General features: G+C 45.4%; 1 protein-coding gene across 1 annotated transcript in view; it reads right to left on the minus strand.

Moving 5' to 3' along the window:
• Window positions 1-20111, minus strand: part of ADGRB1 (adhesion G protein-coupled receptor B1) — a 365002-nt gene that overhangs the window by 43457 nt on the left and 301434 nt on the right. Inside the window, exons 23-24 of the mRNA XM_084847946.1 lie at window positions 9051-9117; window positions 4163-4248 (exon numbers count right to left, since the gene is read on the minus strand). Of these exons, the coding sequence (XP_084704072.1) occupies window positions 4163-4248; window positions 9051-9117 (153 nt within the window). The remainder of the gene's footprint in view (window positions 1-4162; window positions 4249-9050; window positions 9118-20111) is intronic.

Below are 20111 nucleotides of genomic sequence, written 5' to 3' on the forward strand. Positions count from 1 at the left end.
AGAAGAAGAAGAAGAAGAAGAAGAAGAAGAAGAAGAAGAAGAAGAAGAAGAAGAAGAAGAGTTGCAATTTTAAAAGAAAATGGTGCTGCGGATGCTCCCCACTGGTCCAGGTAAGGAGGAACAGGGGGCTTGCATGGCTGGATGGGGGGTGGATGTGGGGCTCATGCAGCTGGGCGGGGGGGGGGCTTCAGCTGTCCAGATCCTGCTTTGGATCTGGAGGCCAAAGTGGGTCAGTCTGGCTCTGGAACAGGCTGAGGTGTGTTGGGGGGTAATTTTGACTGTATCACTTTGGTGACTGAGGAACATCATCAGGGGGCACACATGGTCATCTTCGCACATATCCTCAGCCACGGCCATTGCTGTGCACTGACACCATGCTCCACTGAAGAATGTCTGTTTCATGGTTTTTTCAGATGTACATGCAGAGGGAGTTCTTGGCAGCAGGATCCTACTCTCACGTGGGAGTTCTCTGCATGAAGAATGCTTTCTGATGAACGTCTACAGCACATTCGACCAGAGAGGGTGGTGGTGATGTGCAGTGATAGCGATGGGCAGAACTAGTCCATGTGGCTTCGCAACCCCCTCTGTGCATTCACTGAGCATGCACAGTGGGGCATGTGTACTCCCTCTCATCTCTTTCTTTCCTTCCACCCTGTTTTGCTCCCTTTCTGGCATGATGCTCTTTGGTACAGATCAGTTCCCAGAATTGATGCTGGACAAGATGGGAGCTTTGTCTGATCTAGCAGAGTTCTTCCAATGTACATTTGCCACACTATTTCTTTTGGTCAAACACATTTTTTGCAGGCTTTTGTTTTGTAGGGCTTCAAAACCCTGCAAAACCTGTTTGGCCAGAGATGACTGTGGGCACTGAACCTGAATACAAAGCATGTGCTCTACCAGAGTTATGGCCCTTTTGAGCTGGGTAAGAAACCTCAGTAGGGATGAGCTGAAAGTCCCCAGATGATAATTTGGGGCTCAGTTGGGGGAGGGGAGCCAGAGGGTTGAAAGTGGAGCAAAATCACTCCCCTTCCTAGCCATTTTCACCACTGCTGCTGCCATTTTACAGCAGTGCCAAGCAAAGTTCTAGCTGGCAGCAACCCAGCTACCATTTTGTTTTCCCCAAATCCATCTGGCAACAATGTTCCCCTGGGACTTCTGGGGGTGCGGGAATGATGACCCTTATTGGCTGCTGCCAGGAAGAACTCTACTTGTTGCTGTAATGGGGGTTGGGGAAGATGCTTGGTCCTAAGAGAAAACCAAACAAAACATTTGACCAGATAATTCTGAGTTTACTCATGAAGATTCTTATGAGTGGGAAGGAGAGGGTGTCAGCCATCAAGACAGGAGGAGAGGAGAAGTTTATTCAGCTAGGAAGTCCCTTATCTTGTAATAAACCATATTTCTTGTCATTCCAAAAGGGGAATACCTCAAACTCCACCACCCCTCTCTGCAAATTGGCTCAACTCATTGGCAGCCATCTATATTCCCTTTCCAACACATTTCACAAACCCGCCCAGGCTGACACAGCTCTTAGTCTTCCAGGCATCTCCGCATTCTCAACAGGGAACACATTTCAAACAGGTAACAAGATCAGTAGACCCATTCAACACGGAGAGCACATCCCTAAGACCGTTTCACACACAAGCAAAGAAATCAACAGAAAAAGAAGGCAGGGGGAGATACAAATAACAATGCCCCATATTGTCCTCGACAGTTGCATTTTCAGAGCACATTCAACACAGTCGATAACCAGTTCGAGGAGGATTAGATAAAGTCTCTGTTCATGTTTGTGAAACAATAACTCCCTGTAAAGCTCTTCTTGGCTGTGTGGTTTGAGATTGGTTTAGTGTACTCTGCACATATGCGCTAAGGATGAGCAGGTTGACTCAGTTCTGTTTTATTATTGTTACATGGGTAGGCTTTGCCCTGGGTTTGACTCCACCCACCTTCTTATTTAATGTGGATAATTTCATAATTCAATGTTAAAATTAACATATGCATGCTGATGAAGCTAGAACAGCATTTTCTGCGGCTCAGTTACAGGTTGTGCAGAGTTTCTTGCCAACTTAAGCCTGGACAGGGATTCTGGGCTCTGGAATGCTCGTCAGAACAAACTCAGGGTCCTCCACATCACAGGAAGTTGTGAGTTCATCCAGGAAATAACATATAAAGTGGGCTTATCTTCTCTTGGGGACATCCCCAGGACACACCAGCACCATACATCACATGCCCAAAGCCCTCTGTTGTGGGGTAGAGTTGGTGATGGAGTTGGTGTTGCTGCCTTGGAGCCTTTGCAGCATGCACAAAGAAGCCTATCCAGATGAGGCCCCTCTGCACATGCACAGAGTGGACTGCAGAATCCAGCCCTGCTACTTGAGATCCTTTTAACTGGAGGTGGCAGGGACAAAACCCAGAACATTCTACATGTAAAGCCAGTTATTTTCCACTTTAATTTAATAGATCTTTTTAATGGTTCAGAGCCCAGTCCTATGAGATGCCTCATGAAAATGAACATAGACAGCTAGTGCACACACATTCTCCCACAGTCAATACCCGATTTAGAGTTCTACCAATGACAACAACAAATCCCTGCTAGATCTGCCACCAAACTTCACCAGAACCAAAATTTTAAGGCTCATTTGGAACTCCCTGTTTGAGTGAAACATCTAAAGGAATGGTGGGAATGGGGGCAGGGTAGATAAGACACTAGCACAATGCTCACAGAAGGGGAAGCAGCTCAGTGCAGTGGAGTGGACTCCGGTTTCAGTGGGGCGGTGATTCCATTCTGGGTTTAGTTAGCACTCTAAAGGTGCTATCCAAGGTGCTTCACCCTATCCCCAAAATAGGTTCAACACCTTGGATGGCACCTTTAGAGTCCTAGCTGGTTCTGACTAAACCCCAGAATGGAATCACTGGCCCTCTGAAACTGGAGCCACCAGCTTCCACTGGGCCAATGGTAAGTTCAGCTCCCTGCATCGAAAGCTTGTGCTTGATGGGTGAGCTCCTCCACTGAACTAGAAATTACCTTGGCTGTGTAAGGAAGGCTAGGCGATGGGGCTACAGGGAGGTAAGCAGCAGGACCAGGGAAGGTTCAGTGCCCTTCACCCATGCACCCCTGTTGCCATTAAAATGGGAACATGACCAGCAATTCCATATTTACAGGAAGGCTGGGTAAAATCTCTCTCCCCCATTTCACACTGAATTCCACATGCTATGAAATGCAGCAGAGTGTGTATGTGTGCTGGGATAAGTGTGATGATTTTCTGGGGAAGGGTAGAGGCCAACAGACCTTCCATGAGCTCCAACAACTTTGCCCTCCCCATAAAAAACAAACAAACAAACAAAAACACCCACATCCCAACCTTTTCTTTCACTGTCCATCTACACCTCCAAAGCTAGGCTTAAGCATCTCCTTCTGAAAATTCGGACTAGCACTAGTTTCTTCACATGGGCCACATCTAGTTTGGTCCTAGGTGCTCAGCATAGGGATGCTGGAGAAATTCGAGATGGATTAAAATGAGCTTGGATTTCTAAGACTCCGACCTGCAGACTCTGCTGTGGAGCAGCCCCCCTTCCGGATGATTTTTTTTTTTACTTTCCTGAAATTTAGGCATATAAATTTGTAGGAAAACATCTAAGTTTCTGCTGAGGAAACGTTGAATGGAATGGGGGACAATACGCTAGATATTACGTACGAAGATAAATTATGTAAATACTTAGGTAAATACTTACATAAATACTTACATGATTATTTGTGTATTTTCCTGCATGACAAAAAAAAATGCATATTTGTCTGTGGGCGGACAACAGAACAAAAGGCACCTGACAATCCGGAAAACACAGACGGGGTGGATTTTACACAGTCCGTACCTTCGCTCAGCATGATTTGCGTTGTTGTGATTTCACATTGCATATCTTATAGTACCCTGCATTTATACTCTTCTAGCAAAACACACCAGCGTGAAACTCCCTGCCTGCCTTCTTTCTCTGTCACAAATGAAGAAAGAAGATCCAGTGCCTGATTCCAGCTTTCCTTTTCCAACGGGACTCTTCGTATGATCATTGTTATTTTGTTCCTCCACTCCTGCCTGGTTATCGAGTGTGACTTTTTAATTTCCAGTTTCACTTGTTTGCTTAGAGGAATTATTGATATAAGGCATACCCTGCCCGTTCCTTCAGTTTCTTATCTGTTATTCCATCTTTGGATACAAGTTTGTTAAACACCAGAATACCAATAACCATGTTCACCTGTTGGAAGAGAAACAACAACAGATAGGTTTGTTTGATAGCCCAACCAGGTCAAATTCAGAAACATGATCACATATGAGTCTTCCCTTTGAAGGTGCCCTTCCGTTGCTCCACCTCCCAACCAGCTAAGCATCACTTAAGGGAGGTTAATAGCAAATCAGCAAGACTTTGACCAAGGTCAGAGGATCCTGGATTGCTTCTACAGCAGTTTTTGAGTCCCAGTGCCTTTTGCATGATGAACATTTTGTGTCTGGGAAAGCAGACTCTAGAGTCAAACCAATTTTTCAGGAGGGTTCCAAGGAATACTAATAGGAGGGAGACAACCAGTGCATGTGCATGAGGAATGGCATGTCTTTTTGGTCAAGGATGGTGCCATCTGCTTCTCAGCATTGCAAATAAAAGCCACAGAAACAGCTGCTCAAAGGCTGTTTGGCTCTGGGAGGTCATCAGCTAGCGTGATGGCCAGTTTGGGTGGCTATAGATTGGCTTGAAGACTTCAAGCTCGTCGTACTTGCATTGTGTGGTAGAATCATGGGCAGATGTAGCATGCCAATGAACAAGGTCTGCCAAGGGGAATAAGGCCAGAACTACATTTCCCACCATGCAGCCTGGCACCATTCCAGGTAAACTATTCCAAAGTAGAGTGCATTCCAGTTACATTCCTTCTCAATCTTTTCTACAGTGATTTCTCTCTCTCTCTCTCTCTCTCTCTCTCTCTCCCTTTCCTCTCTCCTCTTTTTTATTAATTAAAAGTATGTTGCCTGTGGCCACGGAGCCTCTATTTAATTAATTAATATGGCTAAAGCAATTGACAAACCTAGCTATTGTCTGTGATTTTATCTCATCCTTTTTTAAAAATCCGAAGGTCTAAATACACATTATAAGAAACTGTGTGAAATAAAACCTTAGTGCCCTGCAAAGCAGTGATGGGAGGGGGGCATGAGGAGGAGGAGCGGGGTGCCATACCCTGTCCCATGCACCACTTTTCCATAAAGTGCAGACTCCCTCAAAACACCCTCACACTCCCAGGGGGTTCCAGACATGTATATGTGGATCCCCTCACATGTGAAAGCAGCTTCAAGTGGTGGTAACTTTCGAAAGTAGTGAGCTGGGGACATAGTAAATCTCTACTGCCCCCTTTACTCCTTCTTTGCTCCAAATAGCCTGTCCTCGAAGCTGCTTTTTTCCCCAACATGGCTCTTGGGGTTTTGTTATATATATTTGCATCTATTATTTTCTCAGAACATACTTCCACTGCCTGTTGTGCTTCAGATGTTGGGAATACAACTCTCAGCAGCCCCAGCCAGCTTGACCAAAGCTTAGGGAAGATGGGAGTTGCAGTCCATCTGGAAGTTGGCTGGCTTAGACCCTATGCTTGTTGGCTAAAGATGTGTGAACTCACCCCGTCCGGGTTCTCTGGATGCCTGCCCAGACCCTGCCCTCACTTGCCAGTCCCCGGACTGCACTAGAGCCCCTCCCAGACTCAGTGAGCAGCCCGCACTCACCCCAGCAGCCTCATCGAGCTCTGCAGTTGCCATTTTTTTAAAAAAAATAAAATGGTGATCACAAAAACACGTATGTTTTTGTATGTGCTGAAATGCAATTTTTTGCAAATGCATATATCCTCATGTGGGAAATATGTATTTTTGGCAGAGGTGCATATTTGTGTGTGTGCAAAAATGCGCATTTTTGAAAAAAATACACATTCTTGCACATATGCAGATATGCACATTCATAAAAATGCACATTCATAAAAATGCACATTTTTGTGTGTGCGCAAATATGTGTATTTTTGCGCTTGCTATTTTATTTCTCAAAAATGGCAACTGCAAAGCTCAAGGAGGTCACCAGGGTGACTGCAGGCCATTCACCAAGCGCGGGCAAGGGGCGAGCAGGGGCAGGGGCTTGGTAAGCAGGGCTCGGGGGTGGAGGCAGGGGCAACTCCACCAGATTCCTGGACTAAATCAGGCACCTGAGCCATCCCTATTGTTAACCTTCCTCATAATCCATGACAGTGAATAACACAACTTATTTTTTCACTGGATGAGGAAGTGCTTTCTTTTGTCTATCCTAGTGCTGTGTGCAAATGGCCTCTCAAAATCCTCCACCCTATTTGTGGGCAGAGAAAGCGGGGTGGAGAACCATTGCACCAAGTTTCTCTAGAGGGAGGAGAAATTTTGTGATCGCTTCCTAGGGGTGGTGCTCACCATTATCACTGGCAGTAGCACGACACTTTTTTTTTTTCATCAGGGTTCCTCCCCATGCTGCTGCGACTGGCAATAGCAGCAACTGTGTCGGCAGCCAGGCCACCATTTTTTATCGCCCACAATGTCCTGAACCTAGCATCATCCTGGAGCATTGGGGGCAGCTGGTGGTGGCGGCAGCTATCACAGGAAGAAAAAAAAGTGGAGAATATTCAGAGTGAATTCTGCAAAGTAGCCTCCTTTTTTCAGAGGGGTGAGAAAAGGAAACCTCTCCGAAATTCTCCCAGAAAAATGTATTCTGAGAAATTTTGGCCCTAGTCTGGAACCTAGTGTCAATAGATCTGATTGAATGAACTTGAATTCAAGAGAAAAGGGGACAGAGAAAAATCCTCTCTCTCTCTCTCTCTCTCTCTCTCTAATTGGCTTTCCCCCCTAGACTTAAAAGCTCCAAGTTCTTCAGCCTTTCCTTACAGGGAAGTTGCCCCAACTCCTCAATCATTGTAAGGCTTAACTAGGCCTTATAACAGAAGCAGCAGGTTAAAAAAGAAGAAGAAAAGAAGTGGAATGATTTCATTTCAAAACAGGCAAGATTCAATTACATCTGTTGAAAAGATGCGGGATGGATTAAGGTCCACCTAAAATGCTATTTTAGGCATCCTGTCCCACCCAACAGATACAGTACCGCTGGTACTCTATCTCTTCTGCTTCTGTTCCCTGCTACACTTAAGTAAACGCAGCAGATTACATGAAATTGTTGCACAGCGCCTTGCTGTGCTCTGTCAGCGAATGTAATGAGGCAGGGGAAAGGCGCAGTGCACTTCCCTGGGGGGGGGGGTCTGCTTCTCTGGAGATCTTCGACAAGCGGATGAAGAGCTATCTGTTGGGGACACTCTAGTTCTGGATTTCATGCATCAAGCAGGGCATTGGACTACATACCCTCTTGGATAGACATATCCAACTAACTCTGTGGCTTGCAGTGTATTGCTTACCTCGACAAAGCAAAGAAGAGGGGAAAGAAGACATGGTGCACTAGCCTCTCCCCAAGGATGGATAACCAGTTCCTTTTACAAAAGGACATACCATTCCTGCAGTGTTGCTACAACACAGAGGGCCTGCACAGGACCGGCATCATCAGGCACTTGCTGAGGGCCCACAGTGAGTAGGATGGGGGGGGTACTGACAAGAACCTGCCCGGATCTGCTCCTCCTGTTCACCATTGCAACCTGTTTGTTCGCCTCCCTCTTACCCTGTCACAGACAGCAGTGGTGGTGTGAAGAAGGAGCATTAGTTACCACTACCTGCTTCCGGACTGGCTCTCTGCCTGACAAGCAAGCAGGAGGTAGCAATGATGATTAGAAAAAGGATCAGAAACACCTGGTAGCAATGGGAAGACAGGTGCATTGAGGGAGTGGGACCCATTCGAGGGGTCTTGCCCAAGGAGCCTCTGAAACGTGGGACTGGCACTGGTCCAGCACGAGACTGTTTTTCCTACCCTTCCCCAACCTGGTGCCCACCAGATGTTATAGACTTCAACTCCCATCTGCCCAAGCCAACATGGCTGGGGATGTACAACCCCCCCCCCACTGTCCTATCCAAGGGGGTCTGCTGCTGGGCAATTAGGGGCAATTTGGGCTGCAATTTGGACTCCCCGCGGAGTCCTCTGTAGCCCTGCTGCATCCACAAGAGTCGGTGGAGTGGCTCTCTGGCTTCCTATAAAATGCAATAGGCCAATGGTAGTTGCCATTAGCCTATCGCAGGAAAAATACAGCCATAAATAGTGTATATGCCATATGTGGCTGTAAAGCACTTCCTTTTACCTAAATTGCAGCTGTTTACAGCTGTATTTAGGTAAAAGTAAGTGCTTTATGGCCGCAAATGGTGTACAATATGCCATTTATGGCGGTAACTTTCCTGCGATAAGCTAGCTAATGGCAGCCGCCATTAGCGTATAGCATTTTTAGGGAGCAAAAGAGCCTCCCCCAAGGGAACTCATCCAGACCTGGAGGTAAGTGTAGCCAGTCCACCTTGGATTCTGGAAGTCCGATTCTTTGGAATCCAGACTCATTTGAGTCCACAGCGGATTTCAGCATGGCTAATGGTCAGGAGTTGTAGCCCAAAACATTTGGTGGGCACGAGGCTAGGGAAGGATGATATATGAAGCCAGGGCTCTGGGCCAAAACTCTTGTTCCCAAAACTTTTTGGCCATTTTGTTCTGATTCTGAATTATGTTTTGTCAGTGGATGTCCAATAACAACAACAATAACAACAGCAATGTATTCAAGATCATTTCAACTCAGCTAGCATCATCTATTTGTTACTGCTACAAGAAGCAAACCATTCTTAAACACACACACCCTTAAAAAAAGAAGAGAAATAAAGCCTTTACTCAAATTCACCCATCAAAATGGCATTCCCACTCTCAATTAATCCAAAATACATTTCCTTCAGAAAAAGGACCTTAGGGACCTTTGCTTTCCCCCAGGGGTTATTTCCTCTTGAAGGTAGAGTGGCTATTTTAAACAATGGACTCTGGGGGAATTGGAGGCATGGGGAAATCACATATGGGGAAAAAAAATGCTTGGAAGTGTGTTCAAATACCAAAACAACAGCTGCTGCTGGTCCCACGAAGGCATAAAGCAGACCCCCTTCCAAAGATAGCCAACAGCTAGGGAAGGAGGAAGAAAAGGGATGTTAGAATAGCAGTACCACCTATATCAAGGCACAGCACAGCCATTAAATAAGCAAAAGTAAAAACAAGCAAACATGGAAATGTGGAGCAGTTCCCAAGAGAGGGGGAAAAACCCCATGGAGAAGAATAGTAATGGAATAAATCGTATGTATGTATGTATTTTTAAAAGCCAGTAAATCTAAGTCTTACACTGTACTGAAATCTGTCCAGTTTCACAAGTTCTCTTCCCCTGCAAAAGAGGCTTTCATGTTTCTCCCTCATTCTCAGGGTGCTTTAGAATTTCCTTTGAACTTCTTTGGGTTGGGCTTTTCAGCTTACCTGATCATTGCAAGTTGGCGGAGGGTGTTGTGTTCCTCCCTTTTACTGCATATCTCTCCATTGCTCTGCAGCCTCCCTGGCTGCCTATGCTACCTGATCTGAAAAAAGCCCCATGTGAGAAGATAACTCATGGCATTTTTCTTAGCCTGGGCTTCACTGAAGTGCAGGAAGCTGGGGAGGGTGCAGACTGCCAGAAAGGTGACTGTACAATTAAAGACAGGACCCTCAAGCACACCCCTCGGACATTTCTTAACCAGGAAGATGTGAATCAGCAAATTTTGTTGAAGTTCTTAGAATTCACCTTCAAAGCTCATTCTGACTCATGGCCGTACCAGATTGTGAAGGGTGTGTGCGTCCTTGTGTGTGAAATTTATGCATATTTTTCTGCACATGTTTTAGAGTTGTGCGTTGTGGGGAAATCTGGCCCTTTGGGGGCCTGATGGATCCCTGCGATGGACCTGGCTCGAATTGCATAGGCAGGCCAAGCCACAGTAAAGTTCCCGAAACTTTAACAAGTTGTTTTGCGCAAAATGGAGGTGGGTGGCAGTGGCAAGAGTCCTTGCCATCATCTGCCACCATTTTGCACAAAGAAGTCTCTGCCGCCATGTGGGACTGGTGCCTTCTCCCCCTCACAGGTCTCTGCCGCCGTGTGGGACTGGTGCCTTCTCCCCCTCACAGGTCTCTGCCGCCGTGTGGGACTGGTGCCTTCTCCCCCTCACAGGTCTTTCTCCTGTCCAGCCGGTGTTGCTGCTCTCCTCTCTGCCTCCTGTCCCACTGCCATGGTGGCAGCAGCAGCAGCTCAACAACAAGGCAGGAGGATGCATGAGAGGGGCTCCCCTCTCACTCTTGCTATTGCACTGCTGGACAATCCACCAGCTGGCTGGACAAGTGTGGATGGTCAGGCTCAAGGCCAGGGGGCTGAGCCAGCGAAAGCTCACTCAGCTCCACTCCCCAAACTGATTCCTCCAACATCCCTAACATGTTTCCAAATGTACCCATCAACGGTGCACATTCTTGAAATGTCTGCATTTTTCTCCTATGGGCTAAAATGTATTTTTGTGCACCTTTCAAAGATACACACATTTCGTTGTTGCTGCACTGCAAGGTCAGAAATGTGCACACTTCAGACTGCAAATGGCACTCTGGGCCGTGTTCAAATTGAGTAAAATCTTGTAAAAAATGAACTGCAACAAATTTCTCACCCATCTCTACTTTTGACTTTCATCAAAACTTTCTTCTGCTTTGATTTTTTTTTTTTTAATCAGTTTCATCAAATTGATTGAGAATGGTAAAAAAAAGTACAGAAGAGATTTTTGGGAGAGCACTAGAACAAATACTATGTATTGTCTAGGCTGATAAAGGGGTGTTGTTGTGCTCCTCTCCAACTCAAATCTTCAACTGGTTTCTCCATGATACACATGATGTTGACAGGTAGATGGATAGATGCATGATAGACAGACAGATGGATGGACAGACAGATGGAGAGATGGACAGACAGATGGAGAGATGGACAGACAGACAGACAGATGGACAGACAGACAGACAAATGGATGGATGGATGGATTGATGGATCGATGGATCAATGGATATAGACAGATAGATGGACGGACAGAGAGACAGTTGTAGCCACAAGGGAGCCCTGGGTTCATCACAGATATTACAAGTCTCTTCTGTAGATGTTCATTGTAATTCTCTAGCCTAGGGGTGTTGGTCCTCTTTCAGCCTCACAGCTGAATTCCATTTGGGAGAAGCTCTTGGGAGCTGCATTCCAGTGGTGGGCGGGGCCAAAGGCAAAGAGGGGCCCTGAAATACCTGCATACTTTAGCTTAAATTTCTTACTGCCAATAACCAAGCCTCAGGAGAGGCATTTCAGATGCACAAGGACTGGAAAACCAAATGATTGGTGGCCACAGAAAGGGAGCATGACCATCTGGGGAACCCTGGAGTCTAGTGGGGGGGGCTATGAGGATGGCATTTGGTCCACAGTTGTGAGGTTCTGCACCCTAGGGATGGACGGACTCCCTGCCCTGCGCCAGCTTCTTCAGGGGCTTGCCGAGTTGCTGCTGCCACCCACCCCTGCTTGCAGCCTGGTGAGTGCCCAACAAAGCCACCCATCCTCCTTAGCAAGCCACCACTGTGCACAACAATGGCGGCTTGGGCACTTCTGGGTAGGTAATGTTGCATACTTTGTGGCTGTGAAGGCCCCTTATACACACCATTACAGATGTGAATGGAGCATCCATGCCTGTAATGTTGCTCAAATGGGCCCTTAACAGCCACCAAGTATGCAACATTACCTACCCAGAAGTGCCCAAGCTGCCATTGTTGTGTACAATGGTGGCTTGCTAGGGAGGACAGGCAGCTGCTGGGTGCTTGCTGAGCTGTGGGGTGTTTGGCGAATGGGTCCAGGAGCACCCTGTGGCTTGGCGAGCAGAGAATGGGAGGGGGAGCGAGGGGGAGTCCACTGGACTCCATGCCATCCCCCCACGGACTCTCGCAACATCTCTACTGCACCACTGCTCTAGCCCTTTGCCATACTGAGACAGAAGAAGCAATGTAGTAGATATGGTCCTTCCAGTTGCAATGTAAGACACAGATCTGCTTCTGTTCCATGTTCTGGCCAATGAATGTAATGGTATTGGTATGACTGGCAAGCACCAGCTCTTTATTTATTAAGTTTAGTATGGTGGTGCTATTATTAATTAAAACATTGCATTAAGACTGCTTAATTAGCTAAAATAACTTCAGTTTAAACAGATCAGCCATACTGCATTTGGGTTTTCTCTTTTTTCAGTTGACATTAGTTAAAACTTTTATATTATCCTATATTTTCTTTTAAAAGAGGTCAGTGCATATAACAACAATCAGTTAAAAGCAATATAGTAAAACCTTCTTATTAAAATTACTAAGAACAACAACAACACACACACACACACCAGTTATTGAAACAATTTGTCATCATCCAGCAGTTAAAAAAATGGTATCTAGCAAGCTAAAGCAACACAGGAGCTAAAAAGACCATGGATGGTCCAAATGCCTTTCTAAACAGGAACATTTTAGCTATCTGGCAGAACACCCTTAAAAATGGGTCTCCCCCACCTCCTTCTCCTCCTCCAAATTGGGATGGGGGAGAAATGCATTCAGTTTTGAACATTTGAACCAATATGTGAACTGAAGCTCAACTATCCTTCCAAATCTGCACTTCTCTGAATTTTGCAGTGGAGTCCTCAGCCCAATATTGTTTAGGAACCTGGAATGTCAGATCAATGAATCAAGGTAAGCTGGAGGTGGTCAAACATGAGATGGCAAGATTGAACATCGACATCTTGGGAATCAGCGAACTCAAATGGACAGGCATGGGCAAATTTAATTCAGGTGACCATCATATCTACTATTGTGGGCAAGTATCCCTTAGAAGAAATGGAGTAGCACTCATAGTCAACAAAAGGGTGGGAAAAGCAGTACTGGCGTACAATCTTAAAAATGATAGAATGATCTCAGTACGAATCCAAGGCAAACCATTCAACATCACAGTAATTCAAGTCTATGCCCCAACCACTGATGCCGAAGAAGCTGAGGTTGATCGGTTCTATGAAGACCTACAACACCTTCTAGAACTAACACCAAAAAAAGATGTCCTCTACATCATAGGGGATTGGAATGCTAAAGTAGGAAGTCAAGAAATCACCGGGATAACAGGCAGGCATGGCCTTGGTGTACAAAATGAAGCAGGACAAAAGCTAATAGAGTTTTGCCAAGAGAACATGCTGATCATAGCAAACACTCTTTTCCAACAGCACAAGAGGCGACTCTACACATGGACGTCACCAGATGGGCAATATCGAAATCAGATTGATTATGTCCTTTGCAGCCAAAGATGGAGAAGCTCCATACAGTCAGTAAAAACAAGACCTGGAGCTGACTGTGGCTCAGATCATGAGCTGCTTCTTGAAAAATTTCGGCTTAAATTGAAGAATGTCGGGAAAACCACTAAACCGTTCAGGTATGACCTAAATCATATCCCTGATGAATATACAGTGGAGGTGAGGAATAGATTTCAGGGATTAGACCTGATAGACAGAGTGCCTGAGGAACTATGGACGGAGGTCTGTAACATTGTTCAGGAGACAGCAACTCAATCCATCCCAAAGAAAAAGAAATGCAAGAAAGCCAAGTGGCTTTCTGATGAGGCTTTACAAGTAGCTCACGAAAGAAGGGAAGCGAAAAGCAAGGGAGAAAGGGGAAGATATACCCAACTGAATGCAGAGTTCCAGAGAATAGCAAGGAGAGACAAGAAGGCCTTCTTAAATGAACAATGCAAAGAAATCGAGGAAAACAACAGAATGGGAAAGACTAGAGATCTCTTCAAGAAAATCGGAGATCTCAAGGGAACGTTTTGTGCAAAGACGGGCATGATAAAGGACAAAGAAGGCAGGGACCTAACAGAAGCAGATGAGATTAAGAAGAGGTGGCAAGAATACACAGAAGAACTATACAGGAAAGATCTGAATGTCCCTGATAGCCATGATAGTGCGCTCACTGAACTTGAGCCGGACATCCTCGAGAGTGAAGTCAAGTGGGCCTTAGGAAGCATTAGTAACAACAAAGCTAGCGGAGATGACAGTATTCCAGCCGAGCTATTTAAAATCCTAAAAGATGATGCCGTTAAAGTGCTGCATTCAATATGCCAACAAATCTGGAACACTCAACAGTGGCCACAAGACTGGAAAAGGTCAGTTTACATTCCAATTCCAAAGAAGGGCAACGCCAAAGAGTGTTCAAACTACCGCACCATTGCGCTCATTTCACATGCCAGCAAGGTGATGCTCAAAATCCTACAAGCTAGGCTTCAGCAGTATGCGAACCGAGAACTACCGGAAGTACAAGCTGGGTTTAGAAGAGGCAGAGGAACTAGAGATCAAATCGCCAACATTCGCTGCATCATGGAGAAAGCAAGAGAATTCCAGAGAAACGTCTATTTCTGCTTCATTGACTACGCTAAAGCCTTTGATTGTGTGGATCACAACAAACTGTGGCAAATTCTTAAAGTGATGGGAGTACCAGACCACCTTACCTGTCTCCTGAGAAACCTGTACGAGGGTCAAGAAGCAACAGTAAGAACCAGACATGGAACAACCGAGTGGTTCAAAATTGGGAAAGGAGTACGACAAGGCTGCATATTGTCACCCTGCTTATTTAACTTATATGCAGAGTACATCATGAGAAATGCTGGGTTGGATGAATCAGAGGTCGGAATTAAGATTGCTGGGAGAATTATCAACAACCTCCGATATGCAGACGATACCACCCTAATGTCAGAAAGCGAAGAGGATCTCAAGAGCCTCTTGTTGAGGGTGAAAGAGGAGAGTGCAAAAGCTGGTTTGAAACTCAACATTAAAAAAACGAAGATCATGGCATCTGGCCCCATCACTTCCTGGCATATAGAAGGGGAAGAAATGGAAGCAGTGACAGATTTTACTTTCTTGGGCTCCAAGATCACCGCAGACGGTGACTGTAGCCATGAAATTAAAAGACGCTTGCTCCTTGGGAGGAAAGCTATGGCCAACCTAGACAGCATAGTAAGAAGCAGAGACATCACCTTGCCGACAAAGGTCCGTCTAATCAAAGCTATGGTTTTCCCAGTAGTATTGTATGGCTGTGAGAGCTGGACTATAAGGAAGGCTGAGCGCCGAAGAATTGATGCTTTCGAACTGTGGTGCTGGAGAAGACTCTTACGAGTCCCCTGGACTGCAAGGAGGTCCAATCAGTCCATCCTAAAGGAAATCAACCCTGAGTGCTCCTTGGAAGGACAGATACTGAAGCTGAAGCTCCAATATTTTGGCCACCTAATGCGAAGAGAAAACTCCCTGGAAAAGACCCTGATGCTGGGAAAGACTGAAGGCAAAAGGAGAAGGGGACGGCAGAGGATGAGATGGCTAGATAGCATCACGGATGCAATGAATATGAACTTGAGCACGCTCCGGGAGAGAGCACAGGACAGGAAGGCCTGGCGTGCTATGGTCCATGGGGTCACGAAGAGTCGGACACGACTGAACGACTGAACAACAACAACCTCAGCCCAAAAATATGTGCAAAAATGTAGGAATGGATAGGTGCACCCTTGTCCGGGTTCTCCAGGCACCAACCCAGCCCCTGCCCTTGCTCAGGCACCTCTGGACCCGCATTTGAGCTCCCTGCTGCTTGCCGAGCCACCCACACTCACCCAGGACTTGTCCTCAAGCGCCGTGAGTGCCATTTTGTGTGAAAAATGGTGATTGTGAAAATGCGCACATCTGGCTGTGAGCAAAATGGAGCCATGAATGGCCCATATACACCAGATGACTGGCATAAATGGGCCATTCACTGTCATTTTGCATACAGCCAGAAGTGCGCATATTCATGAAGGCCATTTTTCTTGCAAAATGGCACTTGTGCTCATGGACAGGTCCCAGGTGAGTGCAGGTGGCTCAATGAGTGCGGGGGGTCAAGCATGGACAGGGGCTCAGTGTGCACGGCTGAGGGATGGGGGAGGGGGATCTGCCAGGCTCCCAGACCAAATCGAGCACCCATGCCATCCCTACACAGATGTGTATACTAGTTAAAATAACAATTGCATTAGGAAAGTTAATTTCAGAAGTGTGTATATTAGGCAAAATTGTGTACAATCTTACACGTGTTAGGAGAAATTAGTACAAAAGCACACTTCGAATGAACCTAACTCAAGATCAGAAAAATACACACAGATTTTCTTGCAAAAAAGGGAAAACAAAACAAAACAAAGCTCGCTATCTGATATGGACTTGATTCGGAACGAGATTCAAGTTGGAATTGGGAGAATTTTGATAAACTCAGATTTTGCTGATTCACACATGCCCAGGTCCAGCACTCTAACACTTCAAATACATTTTTGTATCTGCTCCCCTTTTTAACACCTCTCCTCAATTAATTGTCAAAACCCCACACACCCTTTCACTGGCAGACTGTCTACAAGCAGGGTTGCAGAAGTAGGCAGGGGAGAAGCCCTTTTTATCCCAGCCCTAATCTGAAGTGCTATAGTCCCTTCTACCACTGCAGGGCTCTGTCACTTTGTTTTGCTGCCTTTGGAGGTCCAGCCAGTGTCCCCTTTAAATACTTTAAATTATTTATAAATGACTTTTCTGCCCATCAGGGCCCTCAGAATAAAGCTCACAGATGGAAAGAGGGAACACTGTGTTTTCAGAAGAAGAGATGAAGTCCTGAGTCCCTTGCATTTTGGTAAAAGCACTTTGTCCCTGCTGTATACTCTGTTAGTGAAGTGGCCTTTAAAAAAGAAAAGACAAATAACAAACCTGAAAAGGGTTTCATCCCACATTGACTCCGATTGGGCTAGAGCTGCAGGTCTAATACATGTATTAACTTGTTTTTTGCAGGGATGACTTTGTTAAACAGGATTCTATTGAACAGGATTCTGAACGGTAAATGCAACTTTTGAGTTTTATGCTCTTTTGGAGCACAACCCTATGTCCCCTAGATGGTGTTTGATAGGCTACTGGGGATTTTCCCCCTCGGAGGCTGTAGACAGAGTTACTTGGAGGGGGAAAGTTGAGTCAGGCTTGGTTTTTCATGGTCAAAGCCCTGAGTAGAGATGGGAGAACCAGGGATGCTCAAGCTGGCTGAAATTCTTGAAACTTTACTTCAAAGTTCGGTTCGACTCACTCCAGTTCTTGTTAGTGACCTTTTTATTCCAGTTCATTTGAATGGGGAAAGTGCACATTGTGAATAGCAAAAGTGCATATTTTTCAAAAGTGTGCCCTTTCCCTCCATTGACTGAAGTGTGAAAATGCAATTTTTAAGAAGTATGCATTTTTCAAAGTGTGTATTCCTTAATATGTGCATTTTTGAAACTGCACATTTTGAAAGTGCACATTTTGCTGATACAAACAGAAGTTCAGGAATTTTCAAACGTTTCCAGAGAACATGCTCTGCTTTTTGCATTAGGGGTTGCAAATGGGCCATTTTTGAGTGATTTGCAAACTGAAATGAAGTTCCCATAAATCCCTAGCTCTGACCAGGGATGTATGAGAAATTAATTTCACTTCCTTTTTGAACAGGATTTACCCACTTGGACCTAGGGATGTACGGACTGTGTAAAATCCGCTCCGTCTGTGTTTCGCGGATTGTCAGGTGCCTTTTGTTCTGTTGTCTGCCCACAGATGGATGTGAATATTTTTTTCATCATGTGGGGAAATACACAAATAATTACATAAGTATTTATGTAAGTATTTACATAATATACTTTATTGTGTATCATTTAGCATATTGTCCCCCATTTCATTCAACATTCCCTCAGCAGAAACTTACATATTTTCCTACAAATTTATATGCATAAATTTCAGGAAAGTAAAAAATAAATAAATCCAGAAGTCCACAAACTCCACAAAGCCTGAGGAGGTCACTCCACAGTGGATTCCACAGGTCGGGTTCTTAGAAATCTGAGCTCATTTTGTTGTTGTTGTTCAGTCGTTCAGTGGTGTCCGACTCTTCATGACCCCATGGACCATAGCACGCCAGGCCTTCCTGTCCTGCGCTCTCTCCCGGAGCGTGCTCAAGTTCATATTCATTGCATCGGTGATGCTATCTAGCCATCTCATCCTCTGCCGTCCTCTTCTCCTTTTGCCTTCAGTCTTTCCCAGCATCAGGGTCTTTTCCAGAGAGTTTTCTCTTCGCATTAGGTGGCCAAAATATTTGAGCTTCAGCTTCAGTAACTGCCCTTCCAGTGAACACTCAGGGTTGATTTCCTTTAGGATGGACTGATTGGACCTCCTTGCAGTCCAGGGGACTCGTAAGAGTCTTCTCCAGCACCACAGTTCGAAAGCATCAATTCTTCGGCGCTCAGCCTTCCTTATAGTCCAGCTCTCACAGCCATACAATACTACTGGGAAAACCATAGCTTTGATTAGACGGACCTTTGTCGGCAAGGTGATGTCTCTGTTTCTTACTATGCTGTCTAGGTTGGCCATAGCTTTTCTCCCAAGGAGCAAGCGTCTTTTAATTTCATGGCTACAGTCACCGTCTGCGGTGATCTTGGAGCCCAAGAAAGTAAAATCTGTCACTGCTTCCATTTCTTCCCCTTCTATATGCCAGGAAGTGATGGGGCCAGATGCCATGATCTGAGTTTTTTTAATGTTGAGTTTCAAACCAGCTTTTGCACTCTCCTCTTTCACCCTCAACAAGAGGCTCTTGAGATCCTCTTCGCTTTCTGCCATTAGGGTGGTATTGTCTGCGTATCTGAGGTTGTTGATAATTCTCCCAGCAATCTTAATTCCGACCTCTGATTCATCCAACCCGGCATTTCTCATGATGTACTCTGCATATAAGTTAAATAAGCAGGGTGACAATATGCAGCCTTGTCGTACTCCTTTCCCAATTTTGAACCACTCGGTTGTTCCATGTCTGGTTCTTACTGTTGCTTCTTGACCCTCGTACAGGTTTCTCAGGAGACAGGTAAGGTGGTCTGGTACTCCCATCACTTAAAGAATTTGCCACAGTTTGTTGTGATCCACACATTCAAAGGCTTTAGCGTAGTCAATGAAGCAGAAATAGACATTTTTCTGGAATTCTCTTGCTTTCTCCATGATGCAGTGAATGTTGGCGATTTGATCTCTAGTTCCTCTGCCTCTTCTAAACCCAGCTTGTACTTCTGGTAGTTCTCGGTTCGCATACTGCTGAAGCCTAGCTTGTAGGATTTTGAGCAACACCTTGCTGGCATGTGAAATGAGCACAAGTGTGCGGTAGTTTGAACACTCTTTGGCGTTGCCCTTCTTTGGAATTGGAATGTAAACTGACCTTTTCCAGTCTTGCGGCCATTGTTGAGTGTTCCAGATTTGTTGGCATATTGAATGCAGCACTTTAACAGCATCATCTTTTAGGATTTTAAATAGCTCGGCTGGAATACTGTCATCTCCGCTAGCTTTGTTGTTACTAATGCTTCCTAAGGCCCACTTGACTTCACTCTCGAGGATGTCCGGCTCAAGTTCAGTGAGCGCACTATCATGGCTATCAGGGACATTCAGATCTTTCCTGTATAGTTCTTCTGTGTATTCTTGCCACCTCTTCTTAATCTCATCTGCTTCTGTTAGGTCCCTGCCTTCTTTGTCCTTTGTCATGCCCATCTTTGCACAAAACGTTCCCTTGAGATCTCCGATTTTCTTGAAGAGATCTCTAGTCTTTCCCATTCTGTTGTTTTCCTCGATTTCTTTGCATCGTTCATTTAAGAAGGCCTTCTTGTCTCTCCTTGCTATTCTCTGGAACTCTGCATTCAGTTGGGTATAACTTCCCCTTTCTCCCTTGCTTTTCACTTCCCTTCTTTCCTCAGCTACTTGTAAAGCCTCATCAGACAGCCACTTGGCTTTCTTGCATTTCTTTTTCTTTGGGACGGATTTCGTTGCTGCCTCCTGAACAATGTTACGGACCTCCGTCCATAGTTCCTCAGGCACTCTGTCTATCAGGTCTAATCCCTGAAATCTATTCCTCACCTCCACTGTATATTCATCAGGGATATGATTTAGGTCATACCTGAACGGTTTAGTGGTTTTCCCTATGTTCTTCAATTTAAGCTCAAATTTTGCAACAAGAAGCTCATGATCTGAGCCACAGTCAGCTCCAGGTCTTGT

The sequence above is a fragment of the Heloderma suspectum genome, chromosome 4, assembly GCF_057233095.1.
Source record: "Heloderma suspectum isolate Gila_16-S chromosome 4, 16-S_ref, whole genome shotgun sequence".
Classification (NCBI taxonomy): Eukaryota; Metazoa; Chordata; class Lepidosauria; order Squamata; family Helodermatidae; genus Heloderma; species Heloderma suspectum.